Below are 26,475 nucleotides of genomic sequence, written 5' to 3'. Positions count from 1 at the left end.
CCTGATCTCAGCTGGGGCAGGGACTGTCTCTCACTGTGTCTGGGCAGTGCCCGGCACAACGGGGCCCTGATCTCAGCTGGGGCAGGACCTGTCTCTCGTTGTGTCTGGGCAGCGCCCGGCACGACGGGGCCCTGATCTCAGCTGGGGCAGGACCTGTCTCTCGTTGTGTCTGGGCAGCGCCCGGCACAACGGGGCCCTGATCTCAGCTGGGCAGGACCTGTCTCTCGTTGTGTCTGGGCAGCGCCCGGCACGACGGGGCCCTGATCTCAGCTGGGGCAGGACCTGTCTCTCGTTGTGTCTGGGCAGCGCCCGGCACGACGGGGCCCTGATCTCAGCTGGGGCAGGGCCTGTCTCTCGCTGTGTCTGGGCAAGGTCCAGCCCACTGGCATCTCATCTGCAGCCTCTAGCTGCTCCCAGAACCCAAGTCCCCAGGATGCCGATGCCCCAGCCGGGTCGCCCCACTGCAGCTTCACACGGGCGCTACAGGGCTGGCGGCTAGCATTGGACTTTCCCAACCAGCCGAGAGGTCTGAGGCTAGGCCCCGCGTTGCCGTCTCTGCATCCCGCGTCCCCGCCGCTGCTCCACACGCCCTGGCTGGTGTCCTCAGCCTCGCTTCCCGCTGACGTCAGCTCCTAAGTGGATCACATGCAGCCTGAGAGCCGAAGGCTGATGCCACACAGGGTGACCTTGCTGAAGAAGGGGCTCTTCCTCCCTGTCATAGCCACATTGGCCACTGGGGGGCAGCCTTGGGTTGCCATTTGAATCAGCTCACCTGGCCTAGATTTGAAGAGGAAAATAATAGGACAGCTGGGTTGTGGTCTAGGGGTTAGAACAGGGAAGCTGGGCACCACGACTCCTGGGTTCTAGCCCCACTTGTGGGGGAAGGGAGTGGGGTCTAGTGGTTAGAGCAGGAGGGCTTTGCTAACCCCAGCCTGTGTTCTCCCTCCCGGAGAAGGCACCGGTGTTAGGGGGAAGGTCCAGCCATGCTGGGTTACTCTGGAGTTTCACACACAGGAGGAACTGCTGCTACTTCCCCTTCTAAGGGAAAGTAAACGGACGTTGCAGGCAGTGAAAGCAAGTGCCAGTGGGTAAGGAGGATGGGGTTGTGGGGAGCAGCAGATGGGGTTTTTAGAGATCTAGCTTATAAGCCCCACTATCACTCCCATCCTCCAGAAGCCCTTGGCCTTCTGTGACTCAGTTTCCCTTCTATCATACATGGGTAATAGATCTGAGCTATGGTGCTTTGTTTACCCCACTCCTGACTCCCCTTCTCTATCACCTCAACCACCAGCTGCTTGTCTTCTCTTCCAAGGCTGTTCCTGGCCTGTTGTGTGCCCCCCACCCTCAGGGAGCTGTCACCCCCTTCTCTGCTGCCAGCCATCATCACCTCCTAGTTACATTTTTCAAACCAGACCCCACTGTAGGCCCCAGGCCAGCCCCAGAGCCACATTATCTGGGTGCATAGGTTGCCATACCCACACTGGGTCACTCCTGGGTCATTGTTGCTTTGTAGCAGCTGTAGTTTCCTTATATAGTTAGATTATAGGATTGCGTTTTTGTGCTGAGCAGATTAGTAACTGTTTCCTATCTTTTAACCCCAACCTAGGAATAAACAGTCAGTTTTCACCATCACAGGAAATAAATAGTGGTGAACGCTGGGGATCTGTATGGGGACCAGTGCTGTTCAACGTATTCCCAGCTGACTGGGAAAAGGGGTAAAGACTGAGGTGGCAAAGTTTGCAAGCAATACAGTTAACTTGGGCTAGGGAAGTCCAAAGTTGCTGATGAAGAGTTACAAAGGGACATCGCTGCACTAGGTAACACCAGGGTAAGTGAAATTCAACCTTGATAAAGGCAAAGGAATGCACAGGGGAAAACATTCCCCGTGCTGCCTACAAAATGATGGAGTCTCACTTGCTGTCACTGCTCATGAAAGGTCAGGTAGGCATTGTGGATAGTCCCCTGAGGGCAGCAGCTGTCAGAAAGCTAACAAGTGTTAGGAACCCTTTGGAAAGGAAGAGACAGTAAGACAGAAAATATACCACCACTGTATAAATCCATGGTACCTTGAATACTTGGTGCAGTTCTGTGCCCCACCTCAAAACAAAAATTCGAAGTGGAAAAAGCTGCAGAGAAGGACAACAAAAATGATCGGAGATATGGAACAGCTTGCGTGTGCAGAGATTGAAAACACTTGGACTGTTCAGCTTAGAAACAAGGTGACTGAGGGGGAATATGACAATCTATGAAATCATGAACAGTGTGGAGAAGAGTTATGGGCGGGGACAACACTAAGAACTTGGGGTCACTATGAAGAGAGCAGGCAGCAGGTGTAAGACAAGCGTAAATACTTCCTTCACCCCACAGTCAGCCAGCCTGGGGAACTCACTGCCAGGGGATGCTGGGAAGGCCAAAATTGTAACTGGGTTCAAAAGAGAACTAGTTAAGTTCAGAGGATAGGGCCATCGATGGCTCTTAGCTAAGATGGTCCAGGACAAAACCTCATGCTCTACCTGTCCCTAAAGCTCATGGCCAGCAGCCAGGACTGGACAGGGGATGGATCATTCTGGAACGGCCTTGTTCTGTTCATTCCCTATGAAGCCTCTGCTCCTGGCCCTTGGCAGAGAACAGGATACTGGGCTGGATAGAGCGCATGGTCATACTGGGTATTGAAGTGCTTACTACAGTGAGGTCCTGGCAGCAGGCTGGGGCTGCTAGAGTAGAATTCCTCTGCAGCAGCCAAGAAAGGCAGAGATATCAAGACTCTAGGGTTGCATGGCTGGGCCGCTGTTTTCAAAAGGCGCTGCAGGCTGTGAGCCAGGGGGCACAGGCCGGCTATTGGCCCTTTTAGGCTTTGGGAACAGCGCTTCGGCTACACCCGACACTACAGCTTAGAAGCGGGGGTGTTTTCTGGGCAAGCACTGGCATTTCAGCATATGGGTGCCCCAGCCTCTGGAGGGGACATGCTAGGAAAGCGTACACCAAGCGCAAGGGGCCCAGCTGCTGTCAAGACCCAGCATCCTGCTTTGGGCAAAAACAGCCCTTTGCCAAGATGGTGACATGCCAAGCTAGACATAATGGAGACCTTTATGGAGAATCTGCAACAACTTGTTGACTGTTGCCGAGCAACGAGACAAGGCCCTGAATGGCTCCATTCAGAGATCAGGTGTGGACAAGCCCCTGCCCTGGCTGGGGAGGTAGGGACTGCCGGCCTCCAGGCTCTAGAAGGAGGTCATTATGAAGCACCTGAAGGCTGCACTATGAGCAATGCTTTAATTTCTCCACCCCACCATGGTAGGACACCCTTGGCCCTAGCCACCAAGATCTGGTCCAACCCCTTGCACAGAGAAAAGACCAGACAGCAGCTGTCAATACAGATCCCAATCCCGTGGACCATTGGTTGTCTACAGGCAGGTGACAAACATTCAGCAGAGAAACAAGCAATTAGAGAGGTGGCCCCCATGAAAAATCTGCAGCTATGTGGTTTGCAGATCAAGACCCTGCTAGAGCCTCTTCAGGACCTACTTTGTGCTTAAGGCCCTGTCTGGGCCTTGCCTCAGTTTCCCCTCCTCCTCATGTATTTAGGCTTGGCTCTTTGGGGCAGGGATCATGTGTGCAGCACCTGGCACTACTGCACTGTTTGAGATGAGGTGCTACTGCACCATGTTTGCAGTCCTTGAGGACTACACAAATAGTCTAGCTCTGAAGCCATGATCGCATTTGGGCCCAGGCTTCAAAAGCAGGTGGAATAAAGGATCTGGACAATTTCACCCACATTTCCGCAACTTTAAGTGGCTTTTATTTCCAACACTTATGAAATCTCAATGACACTACCGCCACAGACCACTACTAACCCCGGGCTAGACTCCTTCCCCCGGGGGAGGTGTTGGTGCAGTTTTCTGGTTAGGCGCACGCAGGCCACTGTGAGAGCAGGATTCACACACGCACACGGACACGCACGAAGGTTTACGGGGACAGATGAGGCGCAGCGTTTGGGGCCGTGTGGTTGAAGCATTAAGATAGGATGGATCTTGTGGCCAAATATGTCTAGAGGGGGGTGAGGCGGATTCTTCAGATGGCCTGGAATGTATGTGGGACAGGCGCTCAGTTCTCCTTGGTGTACATGTGACTCAGGAGGTCTGCAACGCGGTTACTGTAGCCATATTCATTGTCATACCTACGGGAAGAGAAGAGGGACAAGTTCAGCTCTCAGCCACCTCACACACCAAGTGGACAACCCTGACCACAAAGGAGACCCTCCCAACTGGATGTTCTCACACGACCTCTAGGGGGCTCCTGGTTTCCCATCCCTATTGCCTCAGCCACATGCCACTGCCTATAGGCCTCTGGACCAATCGAGGATGGTTGGAAGGCGGCAGAGGTAGTAGAGGACCTTGTGCTTAAGGTACTGACTGGGACTCAGGAGATCTGGGTTTGTTCCTCAGTCTTCCTGTGTGATCTCTGGCATATCCCCTGTTCTCCACCTGGAGCTTAGCTCCAGGGCCAGTGACCTCACTAGATCTGGACTGGGACCCTCAGATTTAGCCAGTCGTTCACCCAAAGGTCTTCAGCTGGGTTACAGGGGCCCTTTGTGCATGGGACTAGGCTAAGGTGCTCCAAGCATACTCTACGGCTAGGGGGGGAACCCAGATGCCTCATGCCAGGCAAGTAAGATGCAGTTGATGGAACCTGCTGGTTCTTGACCCACTCTGGAGAGTGGTCACTGGACTCCTAGAAGGCTGGGGTGGAGGAATCCAGCATGCTCAAGAGAGGCTGGTTTTCAGATCCCTCCCTCTTCTTAGGACCAAGTGCAGCATCCCTCTGCCAGGCCTTACCAGGAGATGAGCTTCACAAAGTTATCATTGAGGGAGATCCCAGCTCCAGCGTCGAAGATGGAGGAATGGCTGTCGCCGATGAAATCAGAAGAGACCACCTGCAAGTGAGGGGGGCATGCATCAGGATTGGCTACTGGGGGCATTTGGCTTTAGTTAGAGAGATGCAGGAGCAGGGGGAGGAATGTGTACGGGCCAGTTCAGTAGGAGGCCTGCCTCCCTTGGCCAGAGGTCCCCAGAAGCAGCTTTGATTGCACCATAGGCTACACATCAAGATTTAATAGGGCTGAAGGCTGAGACTATTAGATTAGTCTTACCATTGGTCTAGCACAGGCCACAGAATGTCACCGTTACCCCCATACTCAACCCAAGGACTTCAGACAGACTACAGCATTTCAGTCCTCAGGAAACTCAACTGTTACATGCCACCAGCAGAGAATAGGAGAGACAGATGCCACCAATGCCTGAGGTCCCATCCATGGCAGGGAATTGGGTTGACAAGACCTGCCCAGATGATCTATGCCCCATGCTGGGGAGGAAAGTGAAAAATGTAAGTCCCTGCCAATTTGATGGGGTTGGGGGAAGGGGAAGATTCCTTCCTGACCCCAAATGCAGTCATCAGTTTGACCCCAAGCATGTGACGATGCCAGGCAGGCATTCAAAAGGGATTCTCTGGCCCACCAGCCTGGGGTCCCAGCTGATGTTTCAGAGGAAATGAGAAGGCCCAGATTACATCCAAAAATTCCTTCTTGATCCCTTCACGCAACCAGCTAAAGCACTGAATGGCGAGTCCCCAGAAGGCCTAGAAGAATCAGTAGCAACACGCCAGGCCAATGCGTACCAGCGTGCTGCCCCCGTGAGCAGGCCCTATACAGCTCTGTGGATACAGAGCTGGCGTTTGTTATGTGCTCCCCTCCACTCTGACCCAACCTGAAGCAACGCTTGATGTCATCTGCGGTCAGCGTTTTCCCTACCAAGGGGGTTCTGCCAGCCCTGCTAACATCACACTGCTTCATTAGCATGGTTCATCTTCAGTGCCCTTCAGACTAGGCAACTGGCTGATGTGCTGCATGTGGGCACCAGTTGAGACAGGAAGTGAACCTGTACTGAGATCTGCAGAGGGAGGGTAACGAGCTCAGTAAGCAGGAGTCTGGCTAGGGTATTGGGGTCACCCCCACCCCTGTTCAGGTCTCACCAAGGGTTAGTTACTCCAAGCAGCCAGGGTCTGTTGCACCTAATCACAGACCACCTTCAGGGGAAGGATGCTCAGTGGTTAGAGGGATTGGCCTGGCTTCAACTCCCAGCTGGGCCAGACACCATGTGCCTCAGTTTCCCCATCTGTAAGATGGACAAAAGCTCTTTCATACTTCAGGGGTGTTGCAAGGAGAAATGTGTGGAAGATGGTGAGGTGCCCAGACACTATGGAGATGGGCACGATAGGTCCTTCTGCTTCAGTAACACTCTGCACAGCACTGCTCTGGTGTATCCATCAGCACTAACTCACTCCCACTTCTGGCATCAGAGCACCCCCTAGTAAGGCACAGGGATCAGCATGCCTAACAGCTCAGATCTCAGCACATCACCCATGCTGCTTTGGCCTCCCCACCCTGAGCCCAACCTTGCTGCCAGCACTCGAGATGGCCGCTCCCATTCCCTGCTCACCTCATCTTCTGTGTACCCCAGGATCCCAGCCATGGGGCCCTCGGAAGCCTTCTTCATGGCCTCTTTGATTTCAGCATAGGTCGCCGGCTTGGCAAGGCGGCAGGTTAGGTCCACGACGGAGACGTCAGAGACAGGCACACGGAACGCCATGCCGGTGAGCTTCCTGTGAGGAAGGAAGTTCAGCCAATGAGAGAACCAGCTAGGACGGCCTGTGAGTGAGACATTGATGCTCTAGCAGACCAGTCTGTGGTTCTGGCATTGGACCCCCAAAGGGAGACCCCCAGACCCTCCCAACAGAGATGTGGTGTTTTGGGTTTTGCTTAGCGAACACTGCTAGCTTGTCAGCCACCATGAATGGTACAAGCTTCTACACAGATGTGGTTTGCCTATCCCCATGGCCACCTCTAGGAGCCAGAGTTTCTCTCCCAGCCACCATCCGGCCTGTGGGATGTCACCCAGCCACCTGGGGCAGGATTGCTACTGGGAGGCCTAGGCCAGAGACCTCTCCTGCTGCCTGCTCATTGAGACATGGCCCGTACCCGTTCAGCTCTGGGATGACCTTGCCAACTGCTTTGGCAGCACCAGTGGATGCTGGGATGATGTTCTGGTGGGCGCCCCTTCCGTCGCGCCAGGCCTTGGCAGAGGGTCCATCCACAGTTTTCTGTGTGGCAGTGTAGGCATGCACCGTGGTCTGAAGGTCGAGAGGAGAAGCATGGTTATGAGCTGGTAGAAGCTATAGAGACAGTCACCTGTTCCTGCACACAGGCGAGCTGCTGGGGGTTGACAGCACACAGGAGACTTACCATGAGTCCTTCCACAATGCCAAAGTTGTCATGGATCACCTTGGCTAGAGGCGCCAGGCAGTTGGTGGTGCAGGAGGCATTGCTACATGGGGAGGGAAGGGAGACAGACTGATGTCTAGGAAACACCTGCTACTGGAGGAGTGCCAGTAGCCTGCCTAGCCGAGTTCCCATTCCCATCACCACCTCCATTTCTCCCTGGTGTAGGGGAGACGATAGAAACCATACTAATTAGGATAGTCTTTGCTCACATGTCAAGGTGGAAGCCCACCTGCCCTCCTCTTGAGGGGACAATCTTCCAGCACAAGCTGTCTATAGGCCTCTTGCTCCCCAACTGTATGGCACAAGTGGCTAAATTCTTGTCTCAGGCCCTTTCCTCAGGCACATGTCCCCAAAATGGAGGCTCTCAAACATCCCTCTGACCCTGAAGGGCAGATCCATACCCTCATCTCTCCTTGGCCACGTACAAGGCAGCCAAACTCAGATCACTCCATGCCAGTCTGGGGAGCAACTCAGAAAGCTGTCCCATCCCACTATCAAATCCTCCCCCCCCCCCCCCCCGATGTGGGGAGGCAGGCCTTACCTGACGATTGTCATGCTGGATGGGTCGTACTTGTCCTCATTGACACCCATGACAAACATGGGAGCATCGGGGGAGGGGGCGCTCACCACCACTCGCTTGGCTCCACCTTGTATATGGGCCTATGGAAGAGGAGGCTAATCATGGAGGATCCTGCTATGCAGAAGGCCAGGCCAACATCATCTGGAGGAGTTAGGCACTAGCCGACCTAGGTGTTGATGGAAGACTCCATCATACCAAGGTCTTGGATGAAGGCTGCCCAGGAGAATGGCATCCCAGGCAGAGCCAGGCTGTCCTAGCCCTGTAGTGGCTCACCTGGTTAGCCACAGGTTCTCATTGAATTCCCAGTCAAGGATGACAAGCAGGTGTCTGAGCCCCACATGCCAGTCAGACATGGGCCCTGCAGCTCCTGTACGAAGCTAGGTAGCTCAGACACTCACCGAAGCTTTGTCAATGCTGAGGAAGACTCCGGTGGACTCGACAACGTAGAGAGCTCCTGCGTCACCCCAGGGAATCTCACTGGGCTTCATGCTGTAACAGACAGCAGACCAGGGTTACTGCCCCAAGGGCCGGCGACTTCCAGGTCAATGCACATGTCCAAGCCCAGATGAGGGCTGAGTCCCATTTCCATACAGCTTGAGGGAGTGGTGTGGGACCCCCAGCCTCCAAGGACCCTGATCTACCAGCCCCTTGGCACCCAACTCTTCCTTTGACAATCTAAGGTGACCTAGAGATACAGCTGAGTGGAGACACATCAGCAATCTGGAGGAAGGCTGGTCTTCTGGTTTCAAGGCAGTGGACAGAGACTCGAGATCTAGGCTCAACTGTGACTCAGTACAGATTTACAGGTTGGGTGGGAACTATTTCCCCTTGCTCACAGGGGGCTGGGAAAAAAGCCCATTAGTACTTGGGAGGCAGACACCACAATGATGGGCTGCACACAAGTACCTAGAGATCACTGCATAGCTCTGTCAGGTCCACTCACCATCCCTTCATTTGCACTAGCATGATCCTTCAGAGATCCAGACCCCTGGCTCTTACCCGCTAGATGCTAGGCTCTCATCTCCTAAATTGAGCTGGATTCTCAGAAGGCACTTCTCATCTCCAGAGAATGTCACCCTGTACTGAGACCAATCACTTCTGATTTGGCGTGAAGCCAGACTGACATGTCCAGCTAGCCATGCTCTCAGCTCAACCCGACGGGCTCCAGAGTCAGGGGAGGTGTCTCCTTTACACTACAGATTCACGTCTTGAAGTGAAGCAGGCAGGTCTAGTGATGCAGGAGGCAGACTAGGACATCTGGGCTCTGCTAGACTGGCATGAGTCTCAAGTAGCTGGACATGCTATATGGGAAAGCGGTTATTTCTCTAGACACTGCTGAAGGATGCTGTGTACAGGAGTTGCTGTCTGTACACTGCAATGCTACCACCTCTGAAGTGGCACATGGCAGCTGATTTAATGCCAATGCTAGCTTCCTGTCCTAGACTATGTACAGGAAGTCTACTACAGCCAGCTGAAACTGTGGGAAGGAGTTTTAGCCTAACAGTCAGAACGCTGGAGTGATGCCACCATGGCGCAGAAAGGCTGTCAGGAAGCAATGCTCAGTGCCTCAGTTTCCCCAGCTAGGCAACAGAAGACAGCCCTCCAGCAATTTGGCAACCATTAGCCCTGATCCACTGTCGAAGGACCATCAATTCCTGCAGCACCATGCACTAGGCTCAGAAGTCTCCCCTCCCAGTGTTGAGCAGACTGGCCCCGCTTAGCTGGCAAGATCCCAAGCACTATGCCAGTGATGAGGTGCCAGGTGCTAGCCCGCACCCTGTGCTACACAAGAACGGCCAGACTGGGTCAGACCAAAGGTCCAGTATCCTGTCTGCTGACAGTGGTCGGTGCCAGATGCCCCAGAGGGAATGAACAGAACAGATAATCAAGTGATCCATCCTGGTGAATGGAGGTTAGGGACACCATCCCTGCCCATGCTGGCTAACAGCCATTGATGAGTCATGGAGGATAGGTCCATTCAGCTCCCCCTACTCACCACTGGAACACCGAGATCTCACTGCCGTCCACCACCAGCTTGCCATCTTCAGCCTTCACCTCGCCGCTGTAGCGCCCGTGAGTGGAGTCATACTTGAACATGTACACCTGAGAGGTGAGAGCGCGTCAGCCTAGCAGCCCAAGCCTTTGTGGAGTTACCCTAGGCAACTGCTGTCATTCAGCAGGGGAATCTCCCTAACTGATCAACTCCGCTTCCAGCAACTGCAAAAGGTTAAGCCGGTGACCAGTTCTCTTCAAGATGGGGACTGAGCAGCAGCAAACCTCTGGCTGTGCAGTAGAGCAGCGAGCATTAAGACGATCCTCCAAGTAGATCCAGAGGAGGACACCGAACGAGGGGGCATCAGCACAGAGGGCAGAAGAGCCGAGCTCCCTGAAAGCTAAGGGGTATGGGGCCTTTAGAGTCCTAGCACTGAACAATCAAACCCAACGGTGACGGCAGGATGGGTCCTAGACAAAGCCGGGCATCAGATGCAATGGCTCCTTCGCAGCCAGCAGCTGCTGTATATGCAAGGCCAAGAGAAAAACCCAAGTCTCCCAGCCAGCTTCTAAACTACAGGAGCTGTCTTGGACTGGAACACAAGGATCAAGTCCCAGGTGAGGCAGCTCAGAGGAAAGTTGGCCATGGCTGTGTGACCATGTGCACCCTATATTCACTATATGGGGATAGAATTATGGCATGTTGTGTACAAAGTCTGCCTTGTGAGGCATCAGTTTAAAAGGCTTGATCTGTTGAACATTAATACCCTGTTGGATTGGATGTGCTGTCATTGTATGGGGAGCTATGAAGCTTTGCTCTGTTGTGAAGTTGGAAGCACCCACACACAGGCTTTCAGGTACAACAATGAAGAAGCTAGACAGTGCTAATGGCCCCATTAAAGGGAATCCACACGCCCAGGGACTCTCTGGAATTGTTTACAACCGGAGGCTTCCCAGAGGGAGCACGTAGGCAATGGAGGATGCTGGGGGCAGGGGGAGGAGGGGCACGGACCCTCACATCATGAGCAAAGATCTTTCTAGCAAACTGGAAGAAGCTATAAAAGAGGGGAAGTGACATCACCACTTTGCCTGGTTTCCCCTACACCCCAAGGAACAAAGACTGAACTGGGGAAAGGGGTCCCAAGCAGGACAGAAGAATTCCAGCCTGTGTATGCAAAAGCTGTAACCTGCTTTACTAGCTAACAGGGCGAGACACTCCTTGATTCAAATCCTATCTAGTTTATAAAGCTTAGATTGCGTTTTTGTTTTATTTCCTAGGTAATCTGCTTTGAGCCGTATGCTCACTAAAATCATTTAAAATCTTTCTGTAGTTAATAAATCTGTTTTATATTTTTTACCTAGCAAAACACACTGTTTTAGAAGTGTTTGGGGAATCTGCTCAGGAACAAAAAATGGTGCATTGTCCTCTCCACATTGAGAGAGGGGCAGACTGGGTAATAAACTTATACCGGTCAGGCTTCTGACTAGGCCAAGACAGTACAGCTCTGGGGTCCTAGGCTGTGGAGCTGGGGGAAGCTGGCTGGAGCCTTTATTGTTAGTCCATGAGTGGCGGAGGAGAAGCATTCATGTAATTGCATCTGGGTGTGTCCCTACCTGTGTAGATGTCTGTGTCAGTGCAGGACTGGGAAAGATCTGCAGCTTGGTACAGTCTCAGTGTGAGAGGGGACCCAGACTGGTATGTCAGAGGGCTCAGCGGTACCCCAGTTCCAGGCTGCACTCAAGGGAAGCCAGTCACAGGCTGAACGAGGCCCCCAGGTCCTCAGCTCCCATCACACACTGATGTGCCAGCTGGCCCATCCCACCCATGCCGCAATCACTATCTACAAAGGGTTGAGGTTGGAGATTCTCAGTGTCCCTGGACAACTAACTGTGGGAGTCTGAGCTTCTGAGACATGCAGAAGAGTGTCATAGGCAGGATAGTTTGGCCATTGGATTGAGGGGCGGTGAAGTTACCATGTAGTTGAGGTCAATGAAGGGGTCATTGATGGCCACCACTTTGAGTCCCTTCTCCAGGCAGGCTCGGAGGACCAGACGCCCGATACGGCCAAATCTGGAACAGGAATGTTAGTAGTTAGATTGATTCCTGTAGCCGTAGTCCCATCCAGGGATCTAGTCATGAAGGGACGTCTCTTCCATGCTGGCTTTTGAGCTTCCTTAGCCATTAAGAGGCCTCCCCCCACATACTCGCAGCACAGCCAATGGGAGCTCAGTCAGCAGGGCTTCCCCATGACTGTCCAATCACTAGGACATTAAGCTACCCCCTTAGCTTTGCATTCTAGTGGCGTCCCCTAGCTCTGATCTGGTAGTAGCACGAGCCAGCTGCCCTAACCACCTTGGAACAAGTTCCTCCATGAACTCCCCCTGACATCAATCCGGCAGCTGCAGAGGAGTTAAATGCTTCAAGATGACAGCCTGGTGACCCCCTGAAGTCACCTCTGACTAAAAGCAAGAACTGCATCTTTGGGCTCAGTCATTCATTCAACACCACTACTGCTATGAGTAAGCCAGGCTCTTCCTTGAAATTAAGATGGCTGCCAGTAAGTGTGGTTCTGGTGACACCAAAGGGGCAAAGAGCCAGGTGCTATTTTGACAGAAGGGTGCGTTCCCAGCCACTAGAGCTACAGGGAGTCACCGAGTGACTTGCAAAATGAGTGGAAGCACCGCAAGGTTGATTTGACCATAGCTGCCTCTTACGGCCACCACTTCTTACTACACGCAGCAGAACTTTCCACTCCTGCTGCGCTAGGCAGCCTCACCTGTGCCACGGTAGCAGAGGGCTACAACTCCTGCCCTGTGGGCAGCATAAGGGGGAATTTGGGGCCTTACCCATTAATCCCAACAGTGAGCTCAGCCATGACTGGTTCTACTGGTTTCTCTACTGGAGCCGGTTCCTCAGCTTTCTCCGGTGCTTTCTCCGGAACGGACGGTTTTCGGGACTGGGAGACCTCAAGTCTGGAAGGAAAAGGAGGAATCAGAGCAGAGGCTGGGGCAGATGCCAGTATAAAGATAACAGCAGACAGGCCTTTTTGCAAGGGAAAACCACAGCTCCTTTAGAGCAACTGGGAACATGGGATTTGCCCAACTACATCAGTCCAGTGGGTCCATCCAGACCAGTATCCCAGTTCCCACCATGGCCTGTCCAAATTTCATTAGAGGAAGGTGCAAGAAAGGCCCCCTTCGAGGGCAGTGATGGAATAGCCTGCCCATGGCAGGAAGTGTCTTCCTGACCTCCTTTAGAGATTGAGGCTTATGCCCTGAAGTCTGAGGGTTTACATCCCTTCCAAAATCCTATTTTCAGAGGGTTTCTTAACTCTGGCTATTCTACGCCCTTTCTGAATCCCTCTCAGCTCTTGGTCAAAGTGACCTCTTGTGGCACCGAGTTCCACAGGCCAGAAGCATGGAACAAAAACATCTGATCAGTTCTAAGTGTGCTGCCTGTCACTCCCCTTGTTTGCATAGGGGAGAAGGTGAATGGCAGCACCCAAAAGGGACAGACCCAATCCTTTCATTTTCATTACCCATCTCATGGTCCCTCTATTTCTGCTCTAACCTTTGAGATCCGAGTGATCCAGTCAAGGGCACCTAACTAACAATGCTGCTACACAAACAGTGTTTTACAGTAGTGCCTTGGGCTGATCCAAAAACAGGGCCCCATTGTGCTACGCACCATAAGAGCGGCAATCTCTGTGCCCTGAAGAAACTTGGTTTCAACAAAATTCAATCTGCTCTATCCCATTCCTTACACACTAACACCATTTGCTTTCCAGGGGCTACTGCGTATTGAGCAGGAGTCTTGAGGCTTGTCCAGACAGAGGTAGTGGGTTCAGAATAACGTAGGGTGTGAATTTAAAGAACGGGAGCTACTCCAGAAATGTCCCCCCAGGGAGCCAATTCCAGAATAGCTTCACAGAGAGATAATCCAGAATAACTTCTGCAGAACAGCTCCTTGTCAGTTTCCCCCTGTTGATGAATCCACAATGAGGCACAGGACTATAAATAAAGGGACATTGTAGTCAAGATGCTGCCTCCTTTGTGTCTATCAGTCCCGGCTATCAGCCCTCCCCAGTAAGGTAAAGTTACACTAGTCAGCCTGCAGGTACAGCTAGGGAAGCATGAGCTGGATTCTATGCTGACTCGTGCACCAGAGTTGTTAACGAAGCCCCACTGGAGGAGTCTGTTGCATTGGACAAGGAGACGCTTGCTTTACTCTGGGTATAGCTACACTGCAATCAGAGGTGTGACTGCAGCACGCGCAGGCCTGCCTGATCTAGCTAGCGTGATGGACAGCAGCCGCAAAGCTGACGCAGCACAGACTAGACACTCAAGTCCATACACAGGATCCCAGCTCACGCTGAGGTTTCACGGCTGTTATTTCAGCCAGCTAGCTCAATGCTTAGGGCCCTACCAAATTCAGCGCCATGAAAAACACGTCACGGACCATGAAATCGGATCTTGTGTGCTTTTACCCTATACTATAGGGATTTCACAGGGAAGACCAGCGTGTCTAGAACTGGGGATCCTGACCCAAAACGGAGTTGTGTGTGTGTGGGGGGGGGGGTCACAGTATTGCCACCCTTACTTCTGCGCTGCCTTCAGAGTTAGGCAGCTAGAGAGCAGTGGCTGTTGGCCAGGTGCCCAGGTCTGAAGGCAGTGCCCTGCCAGCAGCAGCACAGAAGTAAGAGTGGCAATACCACACCACGCCACCCTTACTTCAGGGCTGCTGCCCGCAGAGCTGGGCAGCTGGAGAATGGCGGTTGCTGACTGAGGGCCCAGCTCTGCAGGGAGCAGCACTGAAATAAGGGTAGCACACCCCCCCCCCTACAATAACATTGTGACCCCCCCCCCCCAGCTCCTTTTTGGGTCAGGATCCCTACAATTAGAACACTGAAATTTCAGATTTAAATAGCTGAAATCATTAAATTTATGACTTTTAAATCCTATAATATGAAACTGACCAAAATGGACTGTGAATTTGGTAGGGCCCTATCAATGCTGTATGCACTACAGTCACACCTTTGAGTGCTGCGTAGACATGCCCAGATTGGGACAGAGACTGAGGCCCATGCTTCAAGGGCTTAGATGCTACCAGAATACATAGAATATCGTCTACCGAATAGCCCTGCAAATTTACCCTGGGATCTGATCTCCTGGGATCAAGTCGTTTGAGAGATTAAAGTGCAGATCTGCTCTGCGTTTTGAAGGTCACTATCTGCTCCTACCAAGGCTGATCAAATCTAAGGCTATGTCCTCACTACGGGGGGGGGGGGGTCGATTTAAGATACGCAAATTCAGCTATGCGAATAGCGTAGCTGAATTCAATGTATCGGAGCCGACATACCCCGCTGTGAGGACGGCGGCAAATCGACCTCCGCGGCTCCCCCGTCGATGGCGCCTACTCCTACCTCCGCCGGTGGAGTAGAAGCGTCGATTTGGGGATCGATTGTTGCGTCCCGATGAGACGCGATAATTCGATCCCCGAGAGATCGATTTCTACCCGCCGATTCAGGCGGGTAGTGTAGACCTGCCCTTAGTTTAAAAGGGAAGCTGCAGTTATTTGCTCATCACTACACACAGCTATAAAGGAGAGCAAGTCCCCAGAAATATACAGTCTCATAAGGCCAGAGTAAGGCCCACATGTATTTAAGTTCCCACTAAGATTCACTTAAATCAGAGCTTACCTGAAAACTTTGACACTAACAGATGATCCAATTGACTCCTGGCTCAACGGAGAGTTACAACGCTGCAGCATTTTGCTGGCTGCCCTAGCTACTGACTGGAGATACTGAAAACAGCGAGTTCAAGACACTTTTTAAAACTGATCTTTAACGTAATCACTGGCTATACTGAGCTCTATGTTGCTATAACAGTTAGTGCGGGTCTCTTTCAGAGAAAGGACCCAGACAGTGAAGTCATTCTTACTTTCAGTTCCTTTGACCTTGGTTTAGTCCCATCATGGGGACACCAGCCCTGATCCTGCGCAGCACTTGGGCCCCCGTCTCCTGCAACGGCTACTCACGTGTTTATGTGCATGATACTGGGCCTACATTCCATGATTTCAGGGGAGGCCTCTGTTTTGTCAGGGCAAAGTCAGCCCAGCAGAGGATTGCAGGCAGAGGCTAGGCAGGGGAAGGGCTTGTGGGTTGAGCGCAGGCCTAGACCTAGGATGCCCACGTGACTGTAATTGACCCTAATCAAGTCAATTTCACCTCTAAGACAATTCAGGGCTCAAGTCCTTCCCATTGTTCCCTGGCTTCAGGCAGGTTGGGGGCATCCTTGAGGGAGGTCTCACCCCCTCCAACTGAGCAGAGGATTCTGGGGGGGGCCCTTTCTGCAGACCCCAACCCAATCCATGATGGGGTAGCAGCAATGAGTCCCCACCCCCTCCCAGCACTGTGACTGGATGAGCCAGCTAGGACCTTCCCAGAGCAGGTTTCAGAGTTAATGCAACACAGAGATGCATGGGACATTACCCCTGCACCGCCACGCTATTGTTTCAGGCTCCCTGCAGACTCAGATGCCGCCACGCTCAATTGCGCTAGGGGCATGCGCTTTCATGACCCAGAGCAATGCAAGTGGAAGCTAAAGCCCAGCAGCCAGGTCATTAGGCAGGCGTATCAGAATGAGGCCTCCTAAAGTAGTCGAAATACACAACACACCAAGCCCCTGATCGCATAAGTACTTTGCTAGGCCCATTTACATAGCCCTCTGTTTCCATCAGCTATAAATCCTGGTATGATGCTGCCATCCATCATCTTGCATCTGAATCCGCAGAATATAGCATCAACCAGAAGATTCCCAGAGGCCCCACTCCACAACATCAGTTACAAGGTCAAATGGCAAAGGTGAATCCGGCATGAGGCCCTGCTGGGGTAGAAGAGAGCACTCTGCTTTGTGTTTACACTGAGCCTGAGCCTTTTGAGAGACAAGAAATCCCTCTGGAGTCTGCCCCTCAAAAACAGAAGAGCAAGCGATTCATGCATCACAGGCCACTTCATTTCAGGGACCAGTGCTTTTGGCAAGCAGTTTGAGTAGCGCTCATCCCCAACCCTCGGTTCGGCAGCCTCTTTCATCCAGGACTCCCTCAGATACAGAAGCAGTGTGACAAGGGTTAGCGCAAGGGATTGGAAATCAGGGTTCCCAGATTCTAGTACCAGTTGGCATGACCTTGTCCAAGGTCACACCAGGTCCGTGCCTCAGTTTCCCTATCTGTACAAGAGTGGGTGAATTCCCCATTTTAACTGGACTCCAGGTTTTAACAGAGCTAACAGCATATGACTGAGTCGTCCTGTCGCTTCAGCACTAGACAGTCTCAGACTCCCCCCAGATATCAATTAAGTCACATACCAAGAAACTAAGGCAGAGATCACTAGCACTGACTGAATACAGTCCAGACGCCCTGACCCCCAGTGCCTACCCAAACCACTAACGGCACTGTCTAGGCCTTGCATGCTGCCAACCCCTCTGCCCCACAAAAATCACAGTAGGGACTGGGGCCTGCAGAGCAAAGATAAGCACCCAGAAATATTATAGGCAAGCCAGCTGATCGCCTTGTTTGGTTTCAAAAACTAGTCCAACAGCTAACCACAAATGTAGCAGATCAATGCAGGCAGGCAGAGGGTTTGGCCTGAGCCCTGATGGGGTGCTAATATCCAGCCACCACCAAAGAATTAAGCCAACCGTGGGTGCACTCAGAACTGCAGCCCTCCGATTGCAAAGCTGGGGTGGGATTTATTGTAGAATTTGTCCCATCTCCCCCCCCCCCCCATATCAGAATCCAGGAGGTTGTAAAATAAAATATCTAGGCAGCAGCTGCTAGAGGCAGCAGATGGCATTTCGCTTCAAGATGGCCAGCTCTTGAAGATGGACTCTGTAGCAGAGAACCGCGTGAGGATCAGCTCCCAACACCCCACCTGCATTTTGGGGGAAGCATCACTTCCATTCCCAGCAGAGAGACCATGGCCAGCTCTTTCACTCCACAGCTACTAGTCCTGAAATCTAAGACCATGTCTACACGATCACTTGTTTGGCAAAACGTATGTCGCTCAGGGGTGTGAAAAAACCACCCCTCTGAGCAACCTGAGTGCTCATGCCAGTGAAACTTGGGTGCACAGTGCTAGGTCGGTGGGAGAGCTTTTCGTTTAAGTGGTTTTATTATGTCAACAGGAAAGCTCTCTCCTGTCAGCATAAAGCAGCTACACAAGCGATCTTACAGGGGCGCAGCGGCATCAGTACAGTTGTGCCGCTGTAAGTTCGCTAGTGTAGACATGGGCTAAGTGCGGCAGGAAGGGCCACCTAAGACGGCTGCAGCTTTGAACCCATTGGCTGTGCTGCCCAAGGAAGAGAAGGTGCAGAGGACGTGCTGGTCTAGACACAAGAGGACTGGATCGCTCATTTCTGCAGCATCATTGCAAAGCTACGCTTGCCACACACAAGGAGGGTCTGCATTTTGGCATGACTCATGAGAACCCATTCTGTATCCTTGCACGCTCTGATCATCAGACGTTTGTATTACCATAGCAACTAGGACTCCTCCTCATGGAGTAGGACCCCCTTGTGCTAGGTGTCCATCACCATGGCCCCTTTCACAGTTGCCCCAACTGAATGGGGGAATACTTAGCAATGCTTTAGGGCCTACGCACAAAGGAATACAAGGGATCTTAAAGGGATACATCTGCACCAGCCCAGCTAAGGTTTTAACAGAACTAATGGCATACGACTGAGTCATCTTGTTGCTTCAGCACTCCACAGTCTCCGACTCCTCCGGATATCGATTCAAGATAAGCTGGCCGGTCTGTACTGGCCGCAGGGGGGGGGGGGGGGGGGGGGCGCGTTGGAAGGAAGATGTGGCTACTTCCACCCCACTGCAGGCATTCTACCGCAGTGACATTGAGAGGTCAAGACGCGGAATGCCAAAACCAGACAAGAACGCATTAGGCACACGCCACAGACACTGCCATCTTCGCTCAGGCACGGATACCCGGCATCAAACCTCAGGGACTTTACAAGCATCATTTTATGAATGTGGAGAGCTGGGGAGATTAAATGACCTTGGAAGAGACAGTAGAATAGAACACAAGCCACCCAACGCCCTCTGCTTCCACCACTAGACCGCGTTGCCTCTGTAAGACAAGTGGCACTTGCCTTGGCACTTGTTCTGATCTCTAGGTTTCCTCAAGCACAAGAGCTGGTGTCTGCTGTCCCACGCCAGAGGACGCATCCAGTTTCACCTCTGGCAGACTTCCAGCAATCAAAGACAGGAAGTCTGCTCAGTTTAGATACTCACTCAGCACCACGGCCGAGGGTCACAAATATGCTCTATATGCACACCCCCTTTTTCTTCTGAAAGGAGGAGGCAGGAGAGAGAACAGCTTGCTGGCTGCAGATGCTGATAGAGGCGAAAGTGCCTCCCTGGAGGAGCTATAAATGTACTTGGGTCTCGGGGGCCTGATGTACTGATGATAAGTGCTAGGTAATACAAGTGTAGATCTCAAAGTGCTTTACAGAAATTGCCTCAGTTGCCCCATCTGTGAAATGGGGGGGGTAAAGAGGGGAAGTGACTTGCCTAAAGTAGCAGGACCTAGTGGATAGAGCACACAACTCTCTCCCCACTGTCTACACTAGGTTGCAACAGATCAGCATTGTAACCGTCAGTCTTGAGCAGGATTACAGAGCTGCTTCTCGCCCTCCCACCAGTGGCTGATTTTAAGCTAGATGCCATACATGAATTAATAGGGAGAGACCGCCTCTTCTGCAGAGGGGAGGGGCATAGGACATCGGCAGTGGTGCAATACAGTAGAGGCGCAGTCTGTTCTCCGACGCCGGTGCAATTTTGCTGTGGGGAGCATGCCATCTCCTGCCTGTGCAACTGTTCCCCCCACCTAGATCACATGGAGGGAGGGGAACAATATCTCCTCACTGGAAGTGTTACAGTTCGGAAGGAAGCGGTTTAAATCTCTCCAGGGTCAGGGGATTTTAGGCATGCAACTGGAAGGACAAGCATGCTAGCAATAAAATGCTTCCCATATCAGAGGGGGCAGGGCACAGGAAGGGGAGCAGAGGGCCACTAGCCGTGGAACAAGCAGCAAGGCAAATTCCCTGGAGGTGCTCTGGGCTGGGTTGGGGGGGTGTCCAGCCAGCTCCAATCAGGCATGTAAGAGAGGCTTGGAGGGATGAGGCCTCAAACAGGAGATGCAGCTGTGGCCCCAGGGTTTAGTCTATTTTGAGTGGATTCTATTTTAATTAAGCAGCACAGAACCCACTTGATCTGATCAGCAGGGAAACTCTGCCCATAGAAGATCTCCCACATGGGGAGGCGATGGGTGGTCCAAAGGAAGAGCAATGCATCTGCCCATCCCCCACAGAAGGAGGGACTCATTTCTTGCATGACTGCAGGGGGTGACCAGAAGGTAAATCCCCCTCGGGCCGGGCCCTGCCAGGAGGGGGAGGGGAGGTGATGCTACCAGAGTCTGATTGGAGTTTCCCCTGATGTTGCCATGTTTCTAGAGAGATCCATGGTGCAAAGGCACCATCAGGTCACAGTCTGCATCATCACCCTCCCCTCCACTCCACTTTGCAGACATCACCCCCTCAAACTGCCCCAAACACATGGAGCTGCTCCCCAAGCAGATCCCTGCACTCCCCTCCCCACCCCAGGGCACCCCGATTACCCCCTCAGAGCTGCATCCCTCCCTTACCAGACAGGGAACCCCCACCACCCCATTCCCCAATACACCCCTGGGCCCTCTCCCATTTACACTTCACCCTAGATGCTTGTTCCACTCCCATCCTATCCCTGGACACGACATCCCCCTCCTCATAACTCCCTGCATATACATAGTGCCCCAAGCTATGCCCCCCCACAGCCTCCTCCCCATCTGCAGCATCCTCTACCCCCCAGCTCCCCACAGCTGCAGTCCCTGCCCCACAGCCCCTCCAGTTCTGCCACTACTAACCCCCCTCCCAACTCCTCCACATGCTGCCCCTCAGACCTCTTCTTGGCCCCTCTCCACATCACCCCCCCATCTAACCCCAGCTCCCCACCCCATGCAGCCACCAACTGCTCCAAATCCAGCCCCAAAGCCCTGCTGTTCACCACAGCGCCCCCCCACTTCCCCAGCCCGCCCTGCCCATCACCACAGCCAAACACAGGAACACAACCACTCACTCATAGCTCCCCATCCCCCCACCCCAGCTCGCACCTAACCCCCCCCAGAGCCAACCACCCTCACCCCAAATCTAACCCCTGCTGCATCCCCCACAGCTTCTCCCCACCAGGAGCACCCTACTTCCCAACCCCACATCCCCCACATCCATCCCCCCACCCATGGCCACCCCCCACATCCAGCCCCTCCCCCACATCCAGCCCCCCCACCCATGGCCATTCCCCCCCATCTCCCATCTCCAGCCCCACAACCCATAGCCATCCTCCCATTCATACCCAGCCCCCCAGGTCCATCCCCTGCCCCCCACCTCATATGCATCTCCCCCACCCCATGCCCCAAATCCATCCCCCCCCACCCCATAGCCAGCCCCCCGGAACCATCCCCTCCCCATCACCCGCTGCGCCCCGCACCACATACCAGGGGGCCTGGTGTCTGGATGGCGTCGAACGAAAGGAACAGCCACTCAAACGCCCGTTTATATACTCCCCCGCCCCTCCCCTGCCACGCCTCCCTCACCGCCTAGCCACGCCCCGCACTCGCTAGCGCGCGCTGTCCCCGCCCCGCCCTTCCCGTCCAGCGCGCGCCTTAGTAACCGCACAGCGCGTGCCCGTCAAACCGTCGCGATGGAAAGCGGGCGGGTTGGGGGGGGAAAGAAAAAGCTGGTGGCCTCTACTGCGCAGGCGCCATGGCGTGGTCGCGAGGCGCGCTGGCGGTTACCAACCGCCGCGGCACGCGCCTCCTCCAGGATCAACCACCCCGCCCCCCCCACTCCCGTTTTCGTGCGCACGTGCAGATCCTTCTGCCCTCAGCATCCTCCGGCTGCACACCTGCTCGCGAAGGTTTCTGGGGATTGTAGTTTTCCTGGCTGCTCCCTGCCTGGTGTGAGCTGGACCCTGCAATGCACCCCTGGTGGGGGGAGGGCGGGAAACAGGACTCCTGGGTTCTGCCACTGCCCCCCTGGGTACTGGACAAAACACGAGAGGGGGCGGGGTATGGAAATGAATAGATAGATTAGATAGAGGGGATGTACAGGGTTGGAAGATCGGGCAACACACTGATGAGGGGTATGGAACTGCTGCCGTATGAGGGGAGATTAATAAGACTGGGACTTTTCAGCTTGGAAAAGAGACGGCTAAGGGGAGATATGTTTGAGGTCTATAAAATCATGACTGGTGTAGAGAAAGTAGATAAGGAAGTGTTGTTTACTCCTTCTCATAACACAAGAACTAGAGGTCACCAAATGAAATTAATAGGCAGCAGGTTTAAAACAAACAAAAGGAAGTATTTCTTCACCCAACACACAGTCAACCTGTGGAACTCCTTGCCAGAGGATGTTGTGAAGGCCAAGACTATAACAGGGTACAGAAAAGAACTAGATAAGTTCCTGGAGGATAGGTCCATCAATAGCTAATAGCCAGGATGGGCAGGGATGGTGTCCTTAGCCTCTGTTTGCCAGAAGCTGGGAATGGGCGACAGGAGAGAGATCACTTGATGATTCCCTGTTCTGTTCATTCCCTCTGGGGCACCTGGCACTGGCCACTGTCAGAAGACAGGATACTGGGCTAGATAGACCTTTGGTCTGACCCAGTATGGTAGTTCTTATGATAGATAGATAGATAGATAGATAGATAGATAGATAGATAGATAGATAGATAGATAGATAGATAGATGGGATACGGGTACAGATAGATAGATGGTGGGGTATGTATGGGGATAGATAGATTAGATGGATGATGGGTGTGTGTATGGGGATGGATAGATAGATAGACAGGTAGATAGAGGAGTGTGTATGGGGACAGATACATAAACAGATAGATGATGGGGTATGTGGGGATGGCTAGACAGATGGGTGTGTTTGGGGGAGGATAGACAGATGAGGGGAGGTGTATGGGGGAGGATAGACAGATGAGGGGTGTGTGAATGGGGGATGGATAGGCAGATGAGGGGATGTGTATGGGGGATGGATAACAGATGAGCAATGTGTGTGGGGATGGATAGACAGATGAGGGGTGTGTGAATGGGGGAGGGATAGACAGATGAGGGGATGTGTATGGGGGAGGATAGACAGATGAGGGATGTGTGTATGGGGGATGGATAGACAGATGAGCGATGTGTGAGGAGATGGATGGACAGATGAGTTGGGCTGATGTGGGTGATGCTGAAGGAGAGGGACAGCTGGGCACTGTAGCTGGGTCCCTGTGCCGGCTGGCTCCCTATTCCAATGCTGGAATTACTTGGAGGCCTCCCATCCCCCCAGCTGGGGAAGGGGGGTGCGTGCGCGAGCCCGCGGCCCGCCTGACGTCAGCCGGAGAAATGAGCCAGCACAATTGAGCTGTTAATAATTCAGGCGACAGCGGGGGGGACAGGGGGGGAGCAGCTGATGCTCTCGCCCACTGTGGCTGATGCCTTTGAAAAGGCCAGGCCTGGAGGAGAATCCCGCTGCCATGGCAACCCCCGGCCCATCACTCACACAGCATTGGCATCCCAATACGTCCGCCACAGCCCCCACCCCCACCCAGCCCCCCTAAATGGGGGGGGTTAACCCTCTATGGGCCAGAGGAATTGTGGGTCTACAGGAGGCCGGCCATGACTCAGCACAGATCACCCAACTCTAGCCTGGTGGTTAGGCCAGAAAGAAGGGCCAGGACCATGGGAGTCAGTATCCCCTGTGCCTCCTGTTTGAGGCATGATGAGGGGGAATCAGAATGAAAAAAACCAAGCCCCCAGGTCTTGTGACAATTAGGAGCCCAGACTCCTGAGTTCTATGTCTGAGAGGGGAGCAGGGTCCAGTGATTAGATCAGGGGACTGGGAATTAGGACTCCTGGGTTCTCTCCCCAGCTCTGGGAGGGGAATGGGATTGAGGTTTTTAGAAGGAGGTGCTGGGAGTCAGAACTCCTGGGTTCGGCAGTAGCTCTCCCCTCTGCCACATTGTTTGACCTGCAAGGCACAAATATTACCAACAAATCATCCCATAACCAGAAGTCCACAATGCTTTGTGAATGATGTTAGGGTTAGGGTAAGACCGCCAACTTTCACTGTGTGTTTGTGCAGCACCTGTCCTGGCACAGCAGGGCCCCGATCTCAGCTGGGGCAGGGACTGTCTCTCGCTGTGTCTGGGCAGCGCCCGGCACAATGGGGCCTGGATCTCAGTTGGACAAGCCTGGCACAGCCATTATGATCCTACATACATTTAACATCTCTGAGTTAGGGAAGAGCCCAACTGATACTTCAGGATCATTGCAGGACTAAAATAACGAGACAATCAATGAGCAGAGCAAGAGAGAGGAACCAGCATCCAAATCAATAACCCGCACTAATGCAAACTCCGGTATGGACTGCCAGCATGACCAGGTATCTGTCTGACCTAGGGAAGTTACATCTCAGAGCCAGTGATCTGTCCCCCACTCAGGCCACCCATCCTTTGGTCCTGGATGTGGTCTTTGGAAATGCAGAACCCTTCCCAGATCATCCCCAGAGGTTGACACCGCCCCACTCTGCATCTGAACGTAGCTTCACTGGAGCTTGCCTGGGTTATCTTGTCCCAGCTCTGACACTGCCTGTGTTTGCAGCTTTGGCTGCAGACAGGTCCGGGGGGGCCCGGGTGGTGGAGAAGAGACTAAAAATAAATCATCAGGCCTCACTGGAGAGAGAGGGAGAGAAAGGGGAGGAAAAGAGAGAGAGAGAAAAATGCAGAGAGATGGAAGAGAAAAGAGAGAGAGATAGTTTTGTTTGGCGATAGATAGATAGAGGGGGTGTATGGGGATAGATAGATAGATAGATAGATAGATAGATAGATAGATGTGTGTAGTGGGATAGTTTGCTTATGAGAATGTCATGTGGGACTGTCTCAAAAGCCTTACTAAAATCAAGATATATCAAGTCTACTGCTCCCCCCCCCCCCCCCCAATCCACTAGACTATTTACCCTCTCAAGGGAGGAAATTAGTTTAGTTAGGTTTGTTTTCTTCTTGACCAATCCGTGTTGGCTATTCCTTATAACCCTGTTATCCTTTAGGGGCTTACAAATTGATTGTTTAATCATTGCTTCTGGTATATCTTTGCAGGTATCAAAGTTAGACTGACTGGTCTATAATTCCCTGGGCTGAGGTTGTCTGTGGCTTGGATTGCCCACCATTGTGAGCCCTTGTCCCAGTTTGTTAGCTCTGCATCTGATCTTATGGGGGTGGGCTGTTATGGCTGGGAAAGGATTTCTCAGAAGCCCTGGGAGCCAGGACTCCTGGGTTCTATCCCTGGCCCTGGCCCTAGAAGGGGAGTGAGGTCTAGTGGGTTAGAGCAGAGGGGGCTGGGAGTCAGGACTCCTGGGTTCTGTCCCCAGCTCTGGGAGGGGTTAGAGCAGGGGGAGGGTTGGGAGTCAGGACTCCTGGGTTCTAGTTTTGCTTTTAGGAAGATAGAGGAGATCAAATGGTCCATGGATAACAGACACAGAAGGAGGTGATAACGGAGAGAGGGAGATGGAAGATAGATATAAGGGTGTGTATGGGGATGGATGAATAGATAGAGGGGTGTTTTGAATGGGAATGTTTTGCATTATATATATTCACTGTAATGAATGTGTGTGCATCCCTGCTGCCCCCTGCTGGAACGGATGAACCCTGCTCTGTGTTTGTGTGTGTGTGTGTGGGGGGGGGTCTTTGTGTGTTTGGTATTCTGTGTGTGTATGCATGTGCGCACACGCACATACACCTTCCCGCTCCTCTTTTGGCTAGAATCACAACTATTCCTGTGTGCCCGTGTCCCCGCACTGCTAAAAGCCAGTGGAGAGTCCCGCCTCTCCTGCAGGCCGGGGCTCTGGCTGCAGTGGGCTGGGGAGCTCGAGATTAACTAGGGCATAAACTGCGTGTGTGTGTCCTGCCGCCTTGTCCTGGCTTGTTTGTGCAGCGACGGGTCACGCAGTGCTGCATGTGAGCGCACATACGTCCCTCTGCTGGGCAGCCTGGGAATTTGCAAGCTGACGCACCTCAGGGATTCAGTGTGTTGTTTTACAGGCAGGCCAAGCTGTGCAAAGTGCTGCCAAAGCACAGGGAAAAGACAGCCCATCGGGGGCTCTGTCAGAGGCAGGGAGGCACCTGAGACGATGGGTCATATGCTGTACTTGGGGCCCCATCTCCCGTGCCCGGTTGCCCTCCCCCCGTTACAGATCTGGTGCCGTGTTGCTACATAGCGCAGGCTCTCATAGATTCATAGGTCCCAAGGCCACGAGGGACCATTGTGATCATCTACTCTGACGTCCTGTGTCACACAGACCAGAGACCTGCCCTGAACGAATTCCTGTTTGACCTAGAGCAGAGTTTTTCCAGAAATCCTGCTCTCCCAGCCTGCCGGGCAGCTGCGCAGTCAGCGACTGACAATTTGCATCCTTTCCA

General features: G+C 53.1%; 1 protein-coding gene across 1 annotated transcript; it reads right to left on the bottom strand.

Moving 5' to 3' along the window:
• Window positions 1–3,774: 3,774 nt before the first annotated feature.
• Window positions 3,775–21,561, bottom strand: LOC135892732 (glyceraldehyde-3-phosphate dehydrogenase 2). Its single transcript, XM_065420529.1, has 11 exons — window positions 21,509–21,561; window positions 12,756–12,881; window positions 11,883–11,979; window positions 9,913–10,019; window positions 8,315–8,405; window positions 7,878–7,996; window positions 7,298–7,379; window positions 7,034–7,185; window positions 6,495–6,657; window positions 4,836–4,933; window positions 3,775–4,177 (listed from the first exon to the last, which is right to left on the bottom strand). The coding sequence occupies exons 2-11, from the start codon at window positions 12,782–12,784 to the stop codon at window positions 4,105–4,107; spliced, it is 1,011 nt and encodes a 336-aa protein (XP_065276601.1). The 5' UTR covers window positions 12,785–12,881; window positions 21,509–21,561; the 3' UTR covers window positions 3,775–4,104.
• Between the last annotated feature and the right edge of the window lie 4,914 nt (window positions 21,562–26,475).

The sequence above is a fragment of the Emys orbicularis genome, chromosome 20 (genome assembly GCF_028017835.1).
Source record: "Emys orbicularis isolate rEmyOrb1 chromosome 20, rEmyOrb1.hap1, whole genome shotgun sequence".
In the NCBI taxonomy this organism is placed as follows: Eukaryota; Metazoa; Chordata; order Testudines; family Emydidae; genus Emys; species Emys orbicularis.
The sequence above is the reverse complement of the archived record's forward strand: the minus strand, read 5'-3'. Positions and strand labels throughout refer to the sequence as shown.